Source organism: Ursus americanus, chromosome 21 (genome assembly GCF_024610735.1).
Source record: "Ursus americanus isolate L20-20 chromosome 21, mUrsAme1.1.p, whole genome shotgun sequence".
In the NCBI taxonomy this organism is placed as follows: domain Eukaryota; kingdom Metazoa; phylum Chordata; class Mammalia; order Carnivora; family Ursidae; genus Ursus; species Ursus americanus.
In genome coordinates, this window is record NC_142147.1 from 46,585,551 (window position 1) to 46,604,516 (window position 18,966).

Genomic DNA, 18,966 nt, shown 5'->3' on the forward strand with positions numbered 1-18,966 from the left:
ATTGGCTGGGGATGGTGTACCTCAGTGGCTACTGAAGAGATAAGACTCAGTGACTTTTGGTGATGGAGTGGCCAGGAAAAAAAAAAACCCAAACATTTCTTGGAAGAGGAGAGGTGCCCTTGAAGAGGTAAGGACGCTCTCCTGGCTTGTACTGTCCACCAGCAACCATCTTACTCCTCTCCCTCCTCCTTCCCTTAGTTCAGTTCCCCTCCCAACATAGTGCAGCTCTGGGCAGAGGGACAGACACACAGCCACCCCAGACACTTGTTCTCTCCTCAGTTTAATGGTGGTTAGTGGGATTGCCAAACCCCCTCCCCGTTCCCCTCCCCGTACAAAATGTGTTTTGTTTTGTTTTTTTTTGTTTTTTTGTTTTTTACAAGAAAAAAGGGGGCAAAAGCCAGGAATGAGGGGAGGGGGGTGCAATCTGATATTTTCATACAGATTTTTAATTTTTTTTAATATATTATATATAAAACCATAGAGACCAACGCAGCCCCCCAAACTCCTTTCCCTCTCCCTGGAGGGCCTGGAGGAGAGATGGGGAAGGCCCCCCCAGGAGTGGGTGGACAGAGAGACAAATATGGATAGGACAGATATGGGGGGAGGAGGTGGAGGGAAGGGGAGCCCAGGAACCTGGGGATTGGAGAAAAGGGTTGGGGCTGTCTCCCTCACCGCCCCCATCAAAGTTATGACACAAAGACACAGAATCCCTGTTTCCATGCCCTCCCCCCACCCTTACCCCCACCGTGCAAACATGGCTTTGCAAAGAGGTGCCCAGAGCTCTGTGGAACTCCTACAATGGCTGGCATGGGGTCTGGGACCCCCAAGAAATCTGTGTTCCCCTTCCCTGCCCACCCCACCCTTCCCAGAATCTGACCCCCTCCCCACAAGACCTGGTTCTGCAGCCTAGGGGCCCTGGCCTTCCCCCAGTTATCTTCCCCCAACCCAATCCCTACCGCCCTCCCTGGACTTGGGGGGTCTGGACCTTTGGCCCCTGCCCCCTGGGGGGCCCAGACTCTGGGCCCTTGCTTCTGGCCCTTGTAGAGACCCGGGATCCGACACCCCCATCCCTGCCCAAGCGTCTGAGGTGTTAGTGGTGGGGGGAGAAGCCCACCATCCCAGACTCTGGTAAATGTCTTTGCAGCTGGCAGTGGGGTGGACCCCAGCCCAGGACCAGGACCAAGCCTGGGTGGAGGTGGGGTCAGATGAAGAATTCTTCTTTCCTCTTGTGTCCGTCGCTGCCATTGAGAAAGGCTTCTCTTGCTTCTCCCTGCTCATCCAGGCCACTGGCCTCGTGGGTCAGGTAGGAGCCTGAGGGGTGACAGACCCCCAGGCAGAGACGACATATATGTGGACCCAGGAGTTGGACAGAAATATACAGGAAAATGGAGACAGACAAGACATACCGGGCGAGGAAAGAGGGAGAAACGGAACATACAGGGAGAGGGAATCAAGTCCAGGGGATAGCAAAACAGGGGCAGAGAAAGAGGTAAAAGCAGAATTAGGAAGACTCCAAAAGTTCACAGGAAGACCACCCTTAACCGTTCTCTTGGCGGTGTCCCCTTGCTCTGCTCCCAACGAATCCAACAATTAGGAAGATAAATTGTTTTATTTAAACCCACGGCCTTAATTCGCCTTAAACGTTTCATTCTTTTTAGAGTCGAGACCGAAAGTTCCGCCCTTTCGGAATCTTGGCCTCAGGTCCCTCCAGATTTCGAATCCCGGATCTAGGTTTCGCCCTCTTATCACCTCGGCTACAGGCCCGCCCTCTTTCCAACCCTGGCTCTGGGCCCCGCCCCCTTCGGATCCCACAACCAACCACACCCCTCGCTGAATTCAGGCCCCGCCCCCACTCACCCTTCTGCCGTACTGAGCACCAGACCATGCCCACCAGCACACATATGATCAGAAACACCAGTAGCGCCAGGATGCCGCCCACAATGGCATAGGGCACCGACGTCTGAGCCTCTACCACCGCACCCGGGTCTGCGAGAGAGACAGGGTGCAGGACCAGGTCATCAGAGGACGGTCCCAGCCCGACCCCATCGCGGCTGAGCTCTTAAGCCAGTCCACTTAACCGCGCTTTTACGTGCCACGCCCCTCAAATTACTGCCACCCCTGGCCCCTTGTCCTGGCTCCACTCTTTCCTGATGCTCCACTTCCACAAAGAATGCGTGCGTGTTGCTTTGTACACTGCCCGACCCAGCCCCTGAGTCCCTTTGCCAATACTATCCCACTTCCTTCTCCCACCCCACTCCCCATAGAACAGAAACAGCACATCCCTTTATTTTCGACTTGTGTGACCCACGGAACCTCAGGTCCAAGTCCCTTCCCATCTTGTCTACAACGCTCCAGGTATTTAAAATGCTGAGCTAGGACCCAACAACTTCCAAAATTCCTGCCCCACTGTCATAAGGGCTAACCACATAACACTTATTCTGTGCTAGGGGCCATTCTAACCGCTTTATATATTTAGCTCATATAATCTTCACAACCCTATGAGGTAGGTGCTATTGTTTATTTCCACTTAACCGATGAGGAAACTAAGGAGCAAAGTTACCCGCAACAGGACGCTGCAGAGCCCAATGTGAACCCAGACGGTCAATCTGGCCGCAGAACTCCAGGAATTCTGTTGGCTGTTGACCCCAAGGAATCACCCTTTGCACAGGCCCCTCAAACACCCCCGGCAGGTCCTGAACCATCCAATCCAGCTCGCCCATTCCCAAGGCCCCGCCCCCACGACACCCGGAGACCTCCGCCGAGGCCCCGCCCCTGCCTTGAGCCCCGCCCCCAGGCCGGCCCCTGCCCGCCCTCACCGTAGACCACGAGTACATAGAGCGCCCTCGCGTGGCCGTGCTTGTTCGACGCCTCGCAAGTGTAGGTGCCATTATCTGCTGATACCAAGCCTGGCAGCGTCAGCGTCTCCCCGACCGCCTCGGCCCGCTCTGGCAAAGACTCATTCCCGCGGTTCCAGCGGATCTGGTTTGGCCTGGGCATGAGTAAAGTATAGTGAGAGTTAGGGACACAGGTGCCAACATCCAATTCTGACTTCCCAGTAATCTAGATACGTAGCATCTCCAAATAAGAGGGTCCTTACTAGCCCTATCCTTCCAATAAAACCTGCAGACCCGGGCCCAGCTTCCACCCAACACCAGTCTCAAGAATCCCAGCCTCCCGCCCCATCCCCCGCCCGTTCCATCGTCAGAATCCAGGAGTCCAGGGCCCCACAGCTTCCTTCCTCAAGATCCACAAGTCCAAACCCCAGACTCCTCCTCCCTCAGGACGCAGAAGTCCGGGCCCCAGGCCCCTCTGTTCTCCCAGTCCCCCTTCCCGAGACAGAGGTGTCCAGGTCCCCGATCTTCTTGACAGGACCCAGGAGTCTCAGGTCCAGGAGCTCACCTGGGGTTCCCCGTTACAGCACACGTTAGCACCAGCGTGTCTCCCTCCCTCACCACAGCTTGGGAGGCATGGATCCGGGCCGTGGGAGAGTCTGTAGGCGGAAGTGAGATGGGAGATTGGTGGTCCGGGTCATCACGCGGGGCTGGAAACCCTCCCGGGGGCAAGCGGCTCGCGTTGGGACCCTTCGGTCCCCCCCACTCCCGCGTCCCGGCCCGCCGGGCACTTACACTGCACGTCCAGCACGTACTGCGTCTGCTTGCTGTGTCCGGAGGGTAGCGCCTGGTTCTGCGCCTCGCAGATGACGATACCGCCGTCGTCCTTGCGGTCCACACGAAACCGCACTGTGCTCGCCACGCTCCAGACCTTGCCATTTTCCTGGCCGCTGCTCACTCCTGCCAGGCGGGGCGGGGAAGCTGTCAGAACAGGGTTCTGGCTCCGCCCACCGAGGGGGTACCCTCCCCGCCCCCCAGCCCAAACCAAAGCAGGTCATTTGCCAAGCTCCGCCCCTCATCCTTAGGCCTGGCTACCAGTCCGCCAAGCCACGCCCCTCCCCGAACCAAGCCCACCGCCCCAGGTGCCGCGTCCCAAAGCTCCTCCCTCTTTCACTCCCACGCCCTCTCCTCTATCTGTTCATTCCATCGCGGCGTATTGAGTGGCCAGGGTCCGCCGGTGCACTCTTCTCCAACCCCTGTCCTCTCAGTCCCACCTCTCTCCGGCATCTCCTTTCTCGGCCCGCCCCGCCGCGGCCCCCACCCCAGGCAGTACCTTTCAGCTCCTTACGGTCGCGGTACCAGCGAAGGACCGCGGCAGGGCGGGACCGCGGAACTAGGCAACTGAGCTCCACCTCGCCTCCCTCCACCGCCTGCTCCCGGACCTCCACCACGGGATTCTCTGGGGCCACTGCCGTAGGGAGGAAGGGGTAAGGGGGGCGGTCAGCGGAGGCACCAAGGTGGACTCAAAGTAACTAGGTGAACAAGGGTCCCGGGTGGCAGAGGTCAAACACAGGCTAGAGGTCAGGAAGACCAGCCGTGTTTACTGGGGCCGGGTATCCAGGAGGTTAAAAAACAACCAGGTTAAAAAATCAAGTCTCAGGATAAGAGATAAGCAGAGGAGAAAGGAGGAGGGGATGAGTCTGAGGAGGGGGAGGAGTTACCCAATACAGTAAGCGTGGCAATCTGGTGGTGGGTATCCTCCGTGTAGAGCTGGCAGAAGTAGCCCCCCTCGTCCTCCAGGCGGGCATCTGAGAGCCGGATCCGCACGCGGCGGGGGGAGAACTCCTCAAGCTGGAAACGCTCGTCCTTCAGGGCTAGACAGAATGAACGGGAAGGGATGAAGCTGGGGAATCCTGGCCTCAGGGGTCCCGCCCTTCCTCCAGTAGCTTAGAGACCTGCGCTCTGCGTCCTCTCTCCAGCTGGCCATAGTCTAAGGGGCCCACCTAGTTACTCCCTTGCGGACCCAGAATGATTCAGGCCCTCCTGCCCACAGGACCAGGAGTCCAGACCCCTAGCCCCATGCTCTGTCAGGACCCAAGAGTCCACACTCTCTGCTCTGCCCTCTTTCAGGACACAGGGGTCAGGATTCCCCAGCACTCACCGCGGGTGCCGTTGAAGAAGAGGGTCTGCCGCGCTGGGTTCTGAATGACAACTATGGACCCATCATACTGGTGCAGACGGCAGGTTATTTCGGCCACCCCTCCCTCAGCCACAGTCACGTTCTCTGTCTGTACTTCCTGTCCAGCACCTGGACCAGTAGACAGAGAAACTCGTTGAGGGCTACAATTCATTCTTTTCTCTCTCCCTCTGTTCCTCTCCCATCCAAACCTCCAAACTCTTTCTTTCCCCTCAGTTCACTGCATCCAACATTTCCTGAGGGCTGGACTCTGGGAGATGGAGAAAACCTGCTCCAGAGGGTCTGCAGTCAAGAGCCAGTGGTATGTGCTTTAATGGGGGCAGCACAGGGCACACTGGGAGCCCAGAGGAAAGGGAGAGACTGAGGCTGCCTAGGGAGATGGGTGATCAGAGAAGGTTCTGGAAGGAAGCTCCACTGGCTCTAGATCTTAGAGTGAGCAGGAGATCACGAGATGTGGGAAGCTGCTATGTGCTCACCAAATCCCATCTTTCACACCTGCGCACACGTTGTAGTTTGTCTACAAAGATGGCCACAATATTCTTCCCATTGCTGTGCATGTCCTTTGTAAGTTGACTTCGCTCCTCCTCTTATTAAGGAGGCCCTCCAGCCCTGCGAATCTAAGCAGGCTCCGTGACTTACTTTGGCCAACAGAATTTCCTAAAAGTGATATTGTATGAGTTCTGGAGCCCAAGCCTTGCAGTTTCCATTCATGCCCTCTTGCTGTCCTGAGAACATCGGGTGAAAACAGACTAGCTTTCCTGAGGGCAAGGGACATGGAGAGAGAAGCCCAGCCAGGAGCCAGCTCCAACTGCCAGTCATGTGAGTGGGGCCATCCTGACCCCTCCAGCCCCAGGTGACTGCAGCCACATGAGTGACTCCAGCTGAGACCAAGAGAAGAACTGCCCGACCAATTCAGGACTCCCAGAATCATGAGCAAATAACACGACTGTTGTTTCAAGCTACCACGATTTGGAAGGTCTGTTACACCACTAAAGTTAACTGGTATGACACGCGATTGGGCTACATTTCCTAGGATCCCTTGTACTTAGTTGGGGGCATGTGACTGATTTCTGGCCAACGGGATGTAGGTGCAACAGAGAGACACCCCTTCCAGCTTGTCTCCTGTCACTCGAAATCCTTCTTGCTGAATGGAGAGTACCCCAAGGAGCCTTAGGAGGACAGAATCATAAGCTCGAAGAAGACTGGGACCCTGACTGACTGTTCCCTGCGACCTGCCTGCACAGTACTGTGACACGAATGAGAAATTCACTTTTTTGTTAAGCCGTTGAGATTTCAGGGCTCATGTTATTGCAGTTAACCTACCCTGATTAACCCAACAGAGAAGCAAGGTAGGGGATTAGGAAGGGGGTATTTGCAGCAGAAGCAGCAGCCCAGAGTAAAGCTCAGAGCTGGGATTAATCAGCATCAGCATCGCCATCATCATTGCCACGGTCATCTTCAAAATAACATAACCACATCATGGTAGCTAGTGTTTATTAGGCACTTGCGGTGCCAGGCTCTGTGATGAGGGTATCAGCTATACAATTTCCATCTCGTCATCACAATACCCGAATAAATTAGGCACAAGCATCAGTCCCATGCTTTTGTAATTCCCATTTTAGAGATGGGAAAATTGGTCCAGAGAGAGAAAATGACTTGCTCAAGGTAGTAGTCAGAGGGGTGGGGGGCGGGATCTGCCTCCAGAGCGTCTCTCTAATTCCAGAGTTCGCTTCCACATCTCCTCCTGGCTGTCTGAGTGGAAGGAACTGAGTGCAGGAGGGGTTGTGGGATGTGCTAGTGAAGGGCCACAAACGCCAAGCTAGGAGATGAGCTTTTATCCTGAAGGTCAGTGGCGGGAGGTGTTTAAACAAGAGTAGTGCCATGATCAGATGGGGTTATTTACCTTTAAATGTGGGATAACTACAGCTTCGTGTCTCTTACATTCTGTTCCATTCATTCGAGTGTTTCCTGAGTGGTAGGTAGGTGTTTAGGGGCTGGGTGCCCAGAGATGAGTCAGATGAGGTCCCTGCCCTGGAAGGCCTTCCAGATTTACAGGGAGGTAGACACAAATCACTGTAATAGCCCATCAGAAGCCTTATGTTCCCTGTAAGAGGGCTGGGTAACCTGATTTGGATGCCGAGCGGTAGAAAAGATTAATTCTGGAGGATGGAGGCAGAGACAGCCAGCTTTCTACCCAGCATCCATAATTCTTCTTTTCTTCTTAGTAAAAGAACCCTGATTGTATTTATGGATGCCCTATGTCCAGCAGAAAAAGATAGTTCCCAGACTCCCTTGCAGCTAAGTGAGGCTATGTGATAAAGTTTTGTCCGATATGATATAAGGAAAGTAATTCTCTGATAACTCATGTGGTAATTTTGGGACGACTTCCTAAAGAAAGGGGACAAGTCCTTTTTCTTCCAGGTCACCTTTATGCTGCCTGGAACTAGGATGTGATGCCTGGAGTTCTGGCAGCCATTTTGACAAGAGGACAAGGGCAGTAAGGATGGTGGAACTAAGAGCTGGAAGGTGCCTGAGTCTCCGGTGATGACGTGGTGCTGCCTCAAAAGCCCTGGATGCCTACTTCTGGACTCATCTTAAGTTTGACTATCATGCTTTGTGTATTTAAGCCACTATTAGGGGTTAATTTATCACCTCCTGAAATATCAAGCTTAACATGTCCAATCCTGGCCCCAGATATTTTCCTCCCCATGTTTTCTCAATCTCATTAAAAAGCACAACCATCCATCCCAGTTGCTCAGGCCAAAAACCTTTCCCTCACTCTCACATCCATGCCATCAGCAAGATCTATCCATCTACCTCTAGAGCATATCCCAAATCAACTCATCTTTGTTTTACCTCCTCTACTGCCACCCTAGTCCGATGACACCATCTCTTACCTTGACCTTCAAGAGCTACTCACGGGGCTCCCTGCTTCCATGCCTGCCTCCCCTCAGGCCATTCTCCACACAGCAGCCAGATGGATTTTTCAAGAAGGTAAATCAGATCAAGGCAGCTCTCTGCTTAAAACGCTCTGAAAGCTACCCATGACACTGAGAATAATATCTGGCCTCCTTCCCTGGGCCTCCAAGGTGCTGTGTGGCCCAGCCCCTCCCTGACCGCAGTTCCAATCACTCTCCCCCTGCTCCCTTCACTCCAGGCTCATTGACCTTGATGTTCTTCAGACTCACCGAGCATAAGGCCACCTCAGGGCCCTTGCACTTGCCTCTGCCTGGAATGTTCTTCGCCCTTGATCTTCCCACGACTGCCTCCCTCCTGCTCTCAGTCGGGTCTCTGCTCACATCCACACCTCCTCAGAGAGACCTCCACTCACACCCCGTCCCTCAACCTCCAGAACCCTTTCTCTGTCATCGCCATTGGTTCTGTTCCTTCTACAGAAATGTCCCTGAAGTCATTTTTTAATTTGCTTACTTGTTTATTGTGTTTGTCCCCTATCACTAGAATATACACCCCATGGAGTCAGGGGATGTCATCCCTTGGTTTTACTACTGCACCCCTAGTGCCTAGAAGGGTGCCTGGGACTTGGTCCATGTCTGGGAGATTGACGAATGAATAGCTTGTGTCAGGTAGGATTTCATTTCCGCCTCACGATGACGGCTTTGTGACATCATCATTCTCCTCCTAAACACCTGGTTTGATCCCAGCTGGACCACTGGCCATCTTTGTGACCTTGGGCAAGTGGTGTGACTTTTCTGATGCCCTCTATGTAAAACGGGGATGATACCAGTGCCCGAAACTCGGGGAGCCCTTCCTGCAAAGCTGCTGTTATTACAAGTCCGGAAACATGCCCATGCACATGAAAACTGGCCTGCCTGCACATTCTGGTGCTTCAAACAAACAAACAAACAAACAAACAAACAAACAAACAATCAAACAAACCAAAACCATCCTGAAGCCTATCCATGGATCCTGGACCTCAGGGTTAACCCAGTGCTAGGCCCCCATTTTACAGATGTGGAGAATGAGGCTCAGGGGTGCCAAGCAAGTCAGTGGTAGAAACTCAACATCTCCGGGGGAGCCATCAGGACCTCTGCATCTGCCCCCCACCCCCAATTATTCCTCTGCTTTCTGCTTGAGGGTGCGCATGGGGTGAGGGTGGGGGGCTTTTGTCTTGTTCCCTCCCCCTCCTGAGGAGTAGTAACCAAGAGTGTCTGTGCCTGGAATATTAATGTCCCAGGAGCTTTTGTTTTGGAGTTGGGGGGTTGGGGGGTGGGGAGGCGGGACTTTCTGGTCTGAGAGGGCTAAGCTTTTGGGACTGGGGCACTGGCCCTTTAAACTGTGTTGACAGCCTGGAGTCGTCATGGGGATGGTGCCTGGAAAAAGGGACTGGGGAGGGCTTGGGAAAGAGTGGCTGAGCAGGTGATATGTAGAGACCCAGAATCCAGCCCTCTCTCCACCCTTAGACCCAGGATTCCAGCCCCCAATTGCCTCTTCTCCCAGGATCCACGATCCAGGCTCCTAGCCCCCTTCTCCAATCAGGATCCAGGAGTCTGGGTTCTTAGCCTCCTCCTACTCTTTCAACCCAGAAGTCCTGAGCCCCAGGCTTCTCCCCCTTCAAACCCAGGAGTCTGGGCTTCCAGCCCCCTCCTCCTTCAGGACCCAGGAGCCAGGGGTCCAGAGTACACAGCTGCTGGATGTTTCCACGGAGACTACACAGGGTGGGGGGAGCACTTCCTGGGTCCTGAGTCAGCGAATACCCAAGGGAGTCTCAAGGTCATGGTTCCGGGAAGGTCACAGCCAGCCCCTCTGTATCCGCTCCCCAGGGGGCTCATGGCTTCATGCCTCCTTCCCCCACTTCCTCCCCTAGGGAGGTGGTACATCCCTGCGTCCTGAATGAACCCCCCCTCAGCCCCCCATCAATGGCGGAGTCCGAACATCCTAGCACAAAGCATCAATTCTTCCCCAGCTCAGCCTTGTGAAGGCGCCTGTATTCGCAGGACCTAGGCATCAGGGTCCCAGCCCCTCCTCCCTCGGAAACCTAGAGTGGGACCCCCAGCCCCTTCCTCTCCCAGGACTCAGTAGTCTGTACCTCCATTCCTAGGAGTATGGACCCTCAGCCCTCTTCTCCCCTTAGACGCAGAAGTCCAAGCCCCCAGCTCCCCCTCCACACACACACATGTCCAGGACCCTTAGCCTTTTACCTCAGACCCGGGAGTCTAAAACCCCAGCCCCTCCTCCCTCAGGCCCAGGAGTCCTGGCCCCCAGCCTCCTCCTCTCCCGGAAACTTGACTCCTGGTCCCTGGTCCCCAACCCTCAGAACCACAGTCCTGCCTTTCCCCAGCCCCCTGTCCCCCTCCTATCTGGGGACCAAGCATCAGGTGGGGGCGTAGGGGTGAGTCAGCAGCCTCAGACACAAAGTGCCCCCTGTGGCCCCCACGTTCCTGGGATATTCGGAACTCCCTAGATTCTGGGCCTCAGGCCCAGCCAGGGGGTGGGAGGTTCCCCCTGGGTGTGGGATCATGGGGGAATTCTTGCTCCCTCCGGGAAGGGTGCAAGCCTGCACTGAGCGCTCACTGTCCTATCCTCCACCCCCAGTGCCCCCTATTCACCCCTCCCAGGAGAGGCCAGGCTCTGACACTGCCCTCTTGCCCCACTGAGTGCCTGCAGAGGAGCCTTGGTGCCTGGTTCCCAGAGGACCTGTGGGCCTGGTATGGGCCTGGGTCTGCCCTGGCAGGAACCAGTGGGTGCTTGGGTCTTGGTGCCACAGGCCATTGGGCGCTGGCAAGTCTGACTGTCTCCAGGCCCCCCCTCACCTCCCCCACCCAGAGAGAGAAAGCTGCCTTTGTGTTCCCCAAGACGGGGACAGGCCAGGCTCGCACGACATTAACCCACCCCAGGCCCCAGCCCTGCTGTGTCTAAGGTCTTGGAATCCATTGCAGAACCTGACCCCTGCTCTGGGGACTCAGGCATCTGGCTCATGGGTGGGTGGGGGTCAGTGACAGAAACCTCCCAAGACCTGCACCCTGGGGTGACTCATATTGGGGGGAAGGTCCCCCCTGCTCTCAGAGTGGTCTGTCAGAACTTTAGCAGGGAAAAGTGAATCACTTGGGAGGAAAACATTTGGGATCAACAAGCCCCCCCCCCCCCCCCGCTTCTACAAAGCCCCCTAACTCTTAACAGTCTCTCGGTCTTGTCTTTGTATCTTGATATCTGTCTCCTCTGCTCCTTTCAGTTCTATCCAATCCCTGGCCTGTGGGTCTCTGGTTCTGCCTGCGTGCATCCGACCAGGCAATGTATCTCCCTCTTTCTCACTTCCTCTTGCCTGCCCACCCTGGGCCCTTCTTTCCTTTGGCATAAATCTCATCATCCTTCTCCGGTATTCTTGGCAGATGTGTAAGCCAGGAAGGAGAGAATTCGCTTTTGAAAGGGCACAAAGCGACCCCATCTCCGTCTCCATTCCTGCTGGCTGGCCAAGGAGAGGGAGGAAGGGGGTGATGAAGAGGAAGATGAGGTGGGGACCATGGGCAACCCCTAAGATCTGGTGGCCAAGGTCATTCAGAAATATCCAATGAGAAGGAAAGCAGACAGGGCCTCTGACACCGTGTGCTCCAGCTCCCTGATGCATGCTGTACAGAAGGGGAAAGCAAGGCTCAGGGAGTGACAGGGGCTGGCATAAAATTACACCAGAGAGGCCTGGTCCCTCAGCTCCCAGTCCAGAGGGCTCCCCATGACACCCAGCTCTCTCCCAACTTGTAAAGCCCTATGCGCTTAATTTAGAGAAAGTTTACAGAAGGGATTAGGGTGCCAGGAAGCAGTGACTTTAAAATGAAACAAGCCTATCGAGCTACCTCCCAGGAATGCTGGAGAAAAGATTCTTGGGCTGGGTAGGCAGTCGTCTTAGTCCACCTTCTGATTCTGAGAAGCCATCCCGTGACAGTCTAAGCTGTCAAGATTCTAGATGTCAGAGGTGTCAAGATTCAGGATCTCCCAGAGGTCAAGATCTCAGAATTTTAAAGATGTCAAGAGGCTAGAATCCTAACACTATCAAGGTTCTAGAATTTTAAAGGTATCAAGATTCTAAAGACTTTGGGATTCTAGGATCCTGAAGATGTCAATGTTTTAAGATACCCTCAAGTTCTTTGTTTACTGGACTCGTTGGTTCTAGGATTCTATGAACCTGGTTTTGGGGCCTAAAGAAGAAAGAAGGAAAAATAAAACTGAATGGCAAGGTAGTTATGGTACCAAAGCGCTCGTCTGGAAAATTGTGGCATGTCTGCTGCAAAGAAAGGAAGAACTGAAAGTTCTGAGCAATGGCAGAAGACTGTAGAATAAAGCAAGGTGCAGGGCGAGAGGTCAGCTTTGCCCTTCGCCTGCCTCAAACCCTGCAGGGGCGGAGCGGGGCGGGGAGGGGGGCACGTTGTAACTGCACCCAACTTGCCAGAAACCCCTTGGGAGATCTGAGCTGGAGTTCCCTTTCAGGTCACTGAGTTCAACATCCTCACTTTACAGAAAGGGGAACTGAGGCCCAGAGACAGGAGGGCGGTTGACATCCACCACTGGGGCAAATGGCAGGGGGCGGGATTTAAATAAACCCAGGCCCCCAGCCCTGTGCCATCTGGCTACACGTCTCTCCCAAATCTCTACACAGCTTCCCGTCCTTCTGCCGGCCGCTTCCCAGTCCTCCACTCCTAAGAGCAGCCTTCCCCACTGGGGAGGGGGTGACCTGTGGTAGGTTCGAGGCACACGGGGTGTGAGAGTGTGTGTGTGGGTGACGTTTCCTGACCTTGTCCCCAGCCTCAGGGTCACCCTCTCCTGGAGGTCTCCGGCTTTTCACAGAGTGTGATGAGGCTATGGGGACGGCTCCCTGGATGTCCTGGAGGGGGGCTTCTCTGGAAGTTATGGCCTGGGTGTGTGAATGGTTGGGGAGGGGCAGCGTTTGCGAGGCATTTGCTGAATCCACGTGTGTGCCCACATGCCAAGGTTCCTCACACACTTCCCCACACACATACACATACACACACATTTCCCTCCAAGGCCCTTCAGGGTGCCCTGTCTGACTCAATTCCTCTCCAGGGGCACAGAGGGATGAAGGGATGGAGGAATGAAGGATGGAGATGGGGGAGGTTGTAAGGGTAGAGAGGGGAGGCAGAGAGACAGGGGACAGGGACACCCTGGGACAGAGTGGGGGGGATAAATGGTGGGGGGAATGAGGAAGAGAGGTGACAGAGGGGGCTAGGGAAACAGTCAGGAAAGATAGGAGACAGAGACAAGGGGATGGGACAGATGGGGGACAGAGAAAAAGGGACAGAGAAACAAGGGTGACAGCGAGACAGGGACAGAGAGGGAGAATGGGGGCAGAGAGGGAGGGTAGAAATACAGAGGGACAGAGAAGGGGGAATAGAGAGGATGCTGGGGGGACAGAGTGACCCAGTAAAAAGGGACAGAGACCAAGGGACAGAGGTGGGGGACAAAGACAGGATCGAGAGGTGGGGGACAAGAGGGAAAGAGAAAGGGGGGCAGACAGGGGGACAGGACTTCCAGACTGAGGGACAGAGGACAAGGGTAGGGGGACAAGTAGAGAGACTGAGGGACTCAGAGACAGGAGGACAGAGGGACGCAGAGACCGGACAGAAGGACAGCGGGACCGGCCCGGAGAAGGCGGGCTTGTGTGTGGGGGGGGGGTGGTCTCGGTCCCTTTGTCCCCGCCGGGATCAGGGCCTGTGCAGGGTGGGGGGGCTGCGGCACAGCGGCCGGGGCCCGCGCCCCCCTCCCCCGCTCGCGGCTCCCGGCTCCCGGCCCGCGCTGCGCTTTGTCCCGGGGAGGGGGCCCAGCCCGGCCCCGTGCGCATTGTTCGGCCTCTGCGGCCCCGCGGCAACCGGGCTGTCACCGCAGCGCTCCCCCCGCCCCGGCCCGGCCGGCCGACCCCGGCCCCCGACCCTACCTGGCCCCGCCGCGGCCGCCCACAGCAGCAGCAGCGGCCACTGGAAGCGCCGGGCCCGGCCCATGGTGCCGCCGCCGCCGCCGCCGCCGCCGCCGCCGCCGCCGCCGCTCGCTCCCGGCCCGGCACCTGCACCGCCCGCGCCGCCCGCCCCGCCCCCGAGCCCCGCCCCCTGCCCGCCCGGGGGCGGGGCGCCGGGGCCGGGGAGGGGCCCAGGCCGGGGCGGGGCCCAGGCCGGGACGCCGGGGGCGGGAGACCTGGGGGCCACGAGACGATGGAGGGGGAATGGTGGGGGTGCGACCCCCAAGAGCTGGGGAGAGGTGGGGGGGCGTGCAGGGGCTGCCGGAGAATGGGGGGGTGCTGGGTGAGGGCAGAGGTTGTGGGTAATGGGTGAAGAGGTGAGTGTGAGGGTGTTGGTGGAAGGGTGCGCGGAAGGTGCAGGTGTTGTGTGAGGGGAAGGGGTGAGGGGAAGGTAACTGTGAGGGGTGTGTGTGAAGGTTTGGGTGTATGCGGAGGGGAGTGTTGTGTGAGGGTGTGAGCATTGAGGGTGGAAGAGTGTTTTGTAGGAAAGGTGAGTGTGAGAGGTGTTCTGTGGACAGGTGAGTGAAGGTGAAGGTGTCACATGACAGGTTGTGAACTGAGCCACCTCGAGATCCGATCCGGGAAGGCAGCGGAGTGATGTCTGGGCAGGCCCAAGAACTCCCAGGGCAGGGCTGGGTGGGGCTGGGGTCAGGCCCCACCCTTCCAGACCCGGGAATCCAGTGTTTCCACATTATGCATCATTCTCCCAAAAGGGGCCCCTGGAAGTGAACCAAATGGAAGGAAGCCTGAGTTCTGAGCCCCAGAGAGGGAGAGGCTCCTGTGGATGCCAGGCAGGCCCTAGCGACCAGCTTCCCCATCCCGCTTCCCTGGTCTTCCTGCCCCAGTCTCTTTGTGTCCCCCACTCTCTGTGTGCCCTTCCCATGTCTCTCCCATCACTGTTGCTGCCTCACTCCTCCAGACTTGGGTCCCTTCTCCCTCCTGGGGAGCAGGTCTCTCTGAGCCCCCTTCTCTGGGACCTTGTAGACCTGGTCCAAGTTTATCACCCTTAGGACCCAGGAAGAGTGAGAAACCATGGAAGGCAGGAGATCTCAACCTCTCCCATGCCCTTTTGACAATCAGGGAAACTGAGATATGCCGACTATGAAAATTCTTGCTCTTTATGTCCGTCACTACCAAAATAGTCTACATCCAGGCCCACCAGGGGACTTCAACTCCACATACCCTTTCTGTCCTCAGTGTCCAGCTCCCAGCATCCTGTCTGTCTTTGGGACCCAAACTCCCATCAACCCCCAAGTTCTTAGGACCTCTAGGATCTTCACTGTCCTTGGAACCAAATCTCCCATCAACCTCTGTGTCCCCAAGATCGCAGCTCCAAGCAACTCCTTTCCTTTTCCATTCTCAGTTTACTCTTCTGTAAACCAGGGAAAGAGGCCTCACATTTTCTGTCTTAGGATAGGTGGAAGAGAGGTGTCTGACCTGGATGTGGGATACTGGGTTAGGGCATAGGTAGCTAATAGTTGTCTTTCCCCCAAGAACCTATAGGTCCCGTTGTCCATGGCTCTAACCAATGTCTCCTGCTCCAGCTGAAAGCACCCTGGGGGGCGTTGGTTTGCTTCTTCTCTGCCCTCTTTGGGACCCACCATTTCTCCCTTCGGAGGACACCAGGAGACTGGTGATCCTGTCCCCATCCCGTCCTACACCAGGGTACTTTAACCATTAGAGTTTTCATGTGGGTGACAGCAAATCCAACCCAAGTGGCTTAAGAGAAAGAGAATTGGGTCACATATAAAAAAGTGTCAGCATGGCCTGTCTGTTTCTCTGTCCTAACGGTAAATGGCTGCCCTCATGTTGCAAGATGTCTGGCAAGTATGCCTGGGGCCACACCTTTCCTTCTCATCTGGAGGGGGGCAGAGAGAAAAAGGCAAGACAGATGGAGAGAGCCAGACTGAAGGAGACTGAGGGGAGAAGAAAGAAAAGGGGAGCAGAAGCTTTAAGAAGCTCCTTCAGCAGAGTGGGGAAATAACTCCCCCCAGAAGCTTCTAGAACCTTCCATTGAGTTTCGTTGGCCCAGATGATGCCACCTGCCTATCACTGAACCAATGTGGATGGCCAGGAGATGAGATTATGCTGATTAAATTAGACCTAAACCACAGGCTTCCCCCACCCTCAGGTGAGAGGTGAAATCAGCTCTTTTTTTTTTTTTTTTTTTTTTTTCAAAGATTTTATTTATTTATGTGACAGAGAGACAGCCAGCGAGAGAGGGAACACAGCAGGGGGAGTGGGAGAGGAAGAAGCAGGCTCACAGCGGAAGAGCCTGACGTGGGACTCGATCCCGGATCGCCAGGATCACGCCCTGAGCCGAAGGCAGACGCTTTAACGACTGCGCTACCCAGGCGCCCCTGAAATCAGCTCTTTTAAACAGAAATGATATTGGGGAGCCCACTGCTGGGCCTGCTATGGGGGGGTGGGATGGGCACATCATAAGTTGACCATTCTTGAATTTTTAAAGTGATGGGATAGTGCAGACTTCATTAGTTGTTTACTCAATATCATTCTGAGAAATACTAGAAATTTAAAGATTTTTTTAATTTATTTGTTAGAGAGAGACAGCCAGCAAGAGAGGGAACACAAGCAGGGGGAGTGGGAGAGGAAGAAGCAGGCTCCCAGTGGAAGAGCCTGACGTGGGGCTCGATCCCAGAACTCCGGGATCACGCCCTGAGCCGAAGGCAGATGCTTAACAACTGAGCCACCCAGGCGCCCCGAAATACTAGAAATTTATATTTGATCTCTGCCCCTTGGTCCTGGCACAGAGCTCCTGAAATCCATATAATCTCCTGGGTGATAGGAGTGTCTTTTATTTTAATGAGATGACTCTGGGTGGGCTTCTGGCCGGCTCCTAGATGACAGCTGGTCACCAGAAGGAGCAAGCCGTGATGAGAAGCTTGGCATTTTCAGCCCTGCCCCCCATTCTCTTGAGAAGGGAGAAGGGTGGACAATGGAGTTAGAGAATAATTATGCCTATGGGACGAAGCCTCCGTAAAATTGCAAAAGTTACAAGGCTTGGGGGGCTTCCAGGTTGTTGAGCCTGTGAAGGTGCTGGGAAAGTGCTCCCCCTTGGAGAAGCTCCACACCCCTTCCCACATACCTTGCCCTCCGCCGCACTTCTGTCTGGATGTCCATCCATATCCTTTGTCGTATTCTTCTATAATAAACTGGTAAATGTAAGCAAACTGTTTCCCTGAGTTCTGTGAGCCACCCTAGCAAATTAATCCAACCCAAAGCAGGGGCCACAGGAACCTCTGATTTTTAACCGGTGGGTCACAAGTACAGGTGACAGCCTGCACTTGTGATTGGCATCAGAATGGGGAGAGGAGTGTGCTTGTGGGACTGAGCCCTTCGCCTGTGGGATCTGACGTCATCTCCAGGTAGATCGTGTCAGAGTTGAGTCTAGTTGTAGGACACCCAGCCCATGTCACAGAGAATTGCTGGGTGTGGAAAAACTCCCCCACATCTGGTGACCAGAAGTGTTGTGAGTGTGGCAGTGAGGGTAAAGGAGATGCACAGAAGAAAGAGACAGTGCGAAGAACTGGGTCTTTCCATCTTCCGACTGGGTGGGGTTTTTTTCCTAATACACATTCCTCTCCTTTTTCCTTTTTTTTTAAGATTAATTTATTTTATTTTTTAAAAAAGCTTATTTATTTATTTGAGAGATGGATAGAGAGAGAGCACCAGCCGAGGGAGAGGGAGAAGCAGACTCCCCGCTGAGCAGGGAGCCCGATGTGGAACTTGATCCCAGGACCCGAGATCATGACCTGAGCTGAAGGCAGACTCTTAACTGACTGAGCCACCCAGGCGTCCCTATTTGTTTATTTGAGAGAGCGAGAGCGAGAGCGAGAGAGAGAGAGAGAGAGAGAGAGCATGAGCAGGAGGGGCAGAGGGAGAGGGAGAGAGAATCTGAAGCAGACTCTGCTTTGAGCGCTAGCCCAATGTGGGGCTTGATTTCACGACCCTGAGATCGGGCCCTGAGCTGAAACCAGGAGTCAGACGCTTAACTGACTACACCACCCAGGCACCCCCCCCCCCGCCTTTTCCCTTTTTAAGAGAATCCTGATTTCGTTTAAGCATCTACCTTTCTTTAGTAGCCAGATGATGTGAGAGAAGCCTCAGGAGTGGGGTCTGAATATATTTTGCTCAATATCGTGGTTCCATGCCCCCTTCCAGGGATTGTTGTAGGCATAGGTGTATGAAACAAATCAGGCAATAAAATGTGAGGGCAAGTCGGCTTGGAAGTGTTGGCTTAAGCTCTCTTTGTTTTAAAGAGACCCAAGAAGAGATGGCCTTTTGTTATTGCCTCTAAATGTGGGTGTGATGTCTGGAATTGCAGTGGCCATCTTGGGGCCATGAGGTGGACAAGCCTGAATGGATCCTTTAGGACATAGCGGAAAACATTGAATTAGTCAACTCAGGAACTGCCCTAGCTCATGATCTCTTGTCATTTAGACCATCAATTTCTTCTTTGTTTCAACCATTTTGAGTTGGGTGTCCTGTTGCATACATCCCTGGCCTCTGTGTTCCCTCTGATTCATATAGAACATAGGGAGGCAGCCCTGCTTTCAGATTAAAACACTCCAAGTGACAGTTCACATTTTCAGTTGGTCGCCCGACCTTGTGGTAGGATCCCTCTCACGGAGGTCACTTTCCCAGCTCTGGCTGAGTGGGCCACATACCATGAGAGCTGCAGGAGCAGTGGAGGCCTGTTCAGGACCCAAACAACTGTACCAGCTCCCCGACTTAGCTGTGAACTTCCCTGGCTGTAGCAGAGAGGGTCCAAGGCAGAGGTCTGACCCCAACTAGACCCCGCCAGAGTCTGTCTGCTAGCTCGAGTTTTAGAACCGGGACACAAGGAGTTCTTGGGACTTGACATTTCAAGGGCATATTTGGCTACTCTGTGTGAAGCAAAGGCAGTCAGTCTGTGGGGAGACAGAAAAATAAAGTGGAAG

At 54.9% G+C, this 18,966-nt stretch overlaps 1 protein-coding gene across 1 annotated transcript; it reads right to left on the minus strand.

Annotated features, from left to right (window-relative positions):
* Positions 1–263: 263 nt before the first annotated feature.
* Positions 264–14,047, minus strand: CADM4 (cell adhesion molecule 4). Its single transcript, XM_045773020.2, has 9 exons — positions 13,928–14,047; positions 4,993–5,139; positions 4,553–4,705; positions 4,165–4,299; positions 3,627–3,791; positions 3,400–3,490; positions 2,817–2,989; positions 1,858–1,986; positions 264–1,311 (listed from the first exon to the last, which is right to left on the minus strand). Exons 1-9 carry the CDS (start codon positions 13,989–13,991, stop codon positions 1,202–1,204), a joined length of 1,167 nt encoding a protein of 388 aa, XP_045628976.1. The 5' UTR covers positions 13,992–14,047; the 3' UTR covers positions 264–1,201.
* Positions 14,048–18,966: the final 4,919 nt, after the last annotated feature.

What these genes read in the sequence shown, in the direction of transcription:
- CADM4 (XM_045773020.2), bottom strand. Translation starts at nt 13,991, where the DNA reads ATGGGCCGGGCCCGGCGCTTCCAGTGGCCGCTGCTGCTGCTGTGGGCG. An exon ending in TGCCACGCTTACTGTATTGG is followed by an intron (nt 4,300 to 4,552) that starts GTAACTCCTCCC and finishes TCCCTACGGCAG; the next exon opens with TGGCCCCAGAGAATCCCGTG. An exon ending in CGACCGTAAGGAGCTGAAAG is followed by an intron (nt 3,792 to 4,164) that starts GTACTGCCTGGG and finishes CCCGCCTGGCAG; the next exon opens with GAGTGAGCAGCGGCCAGGAA.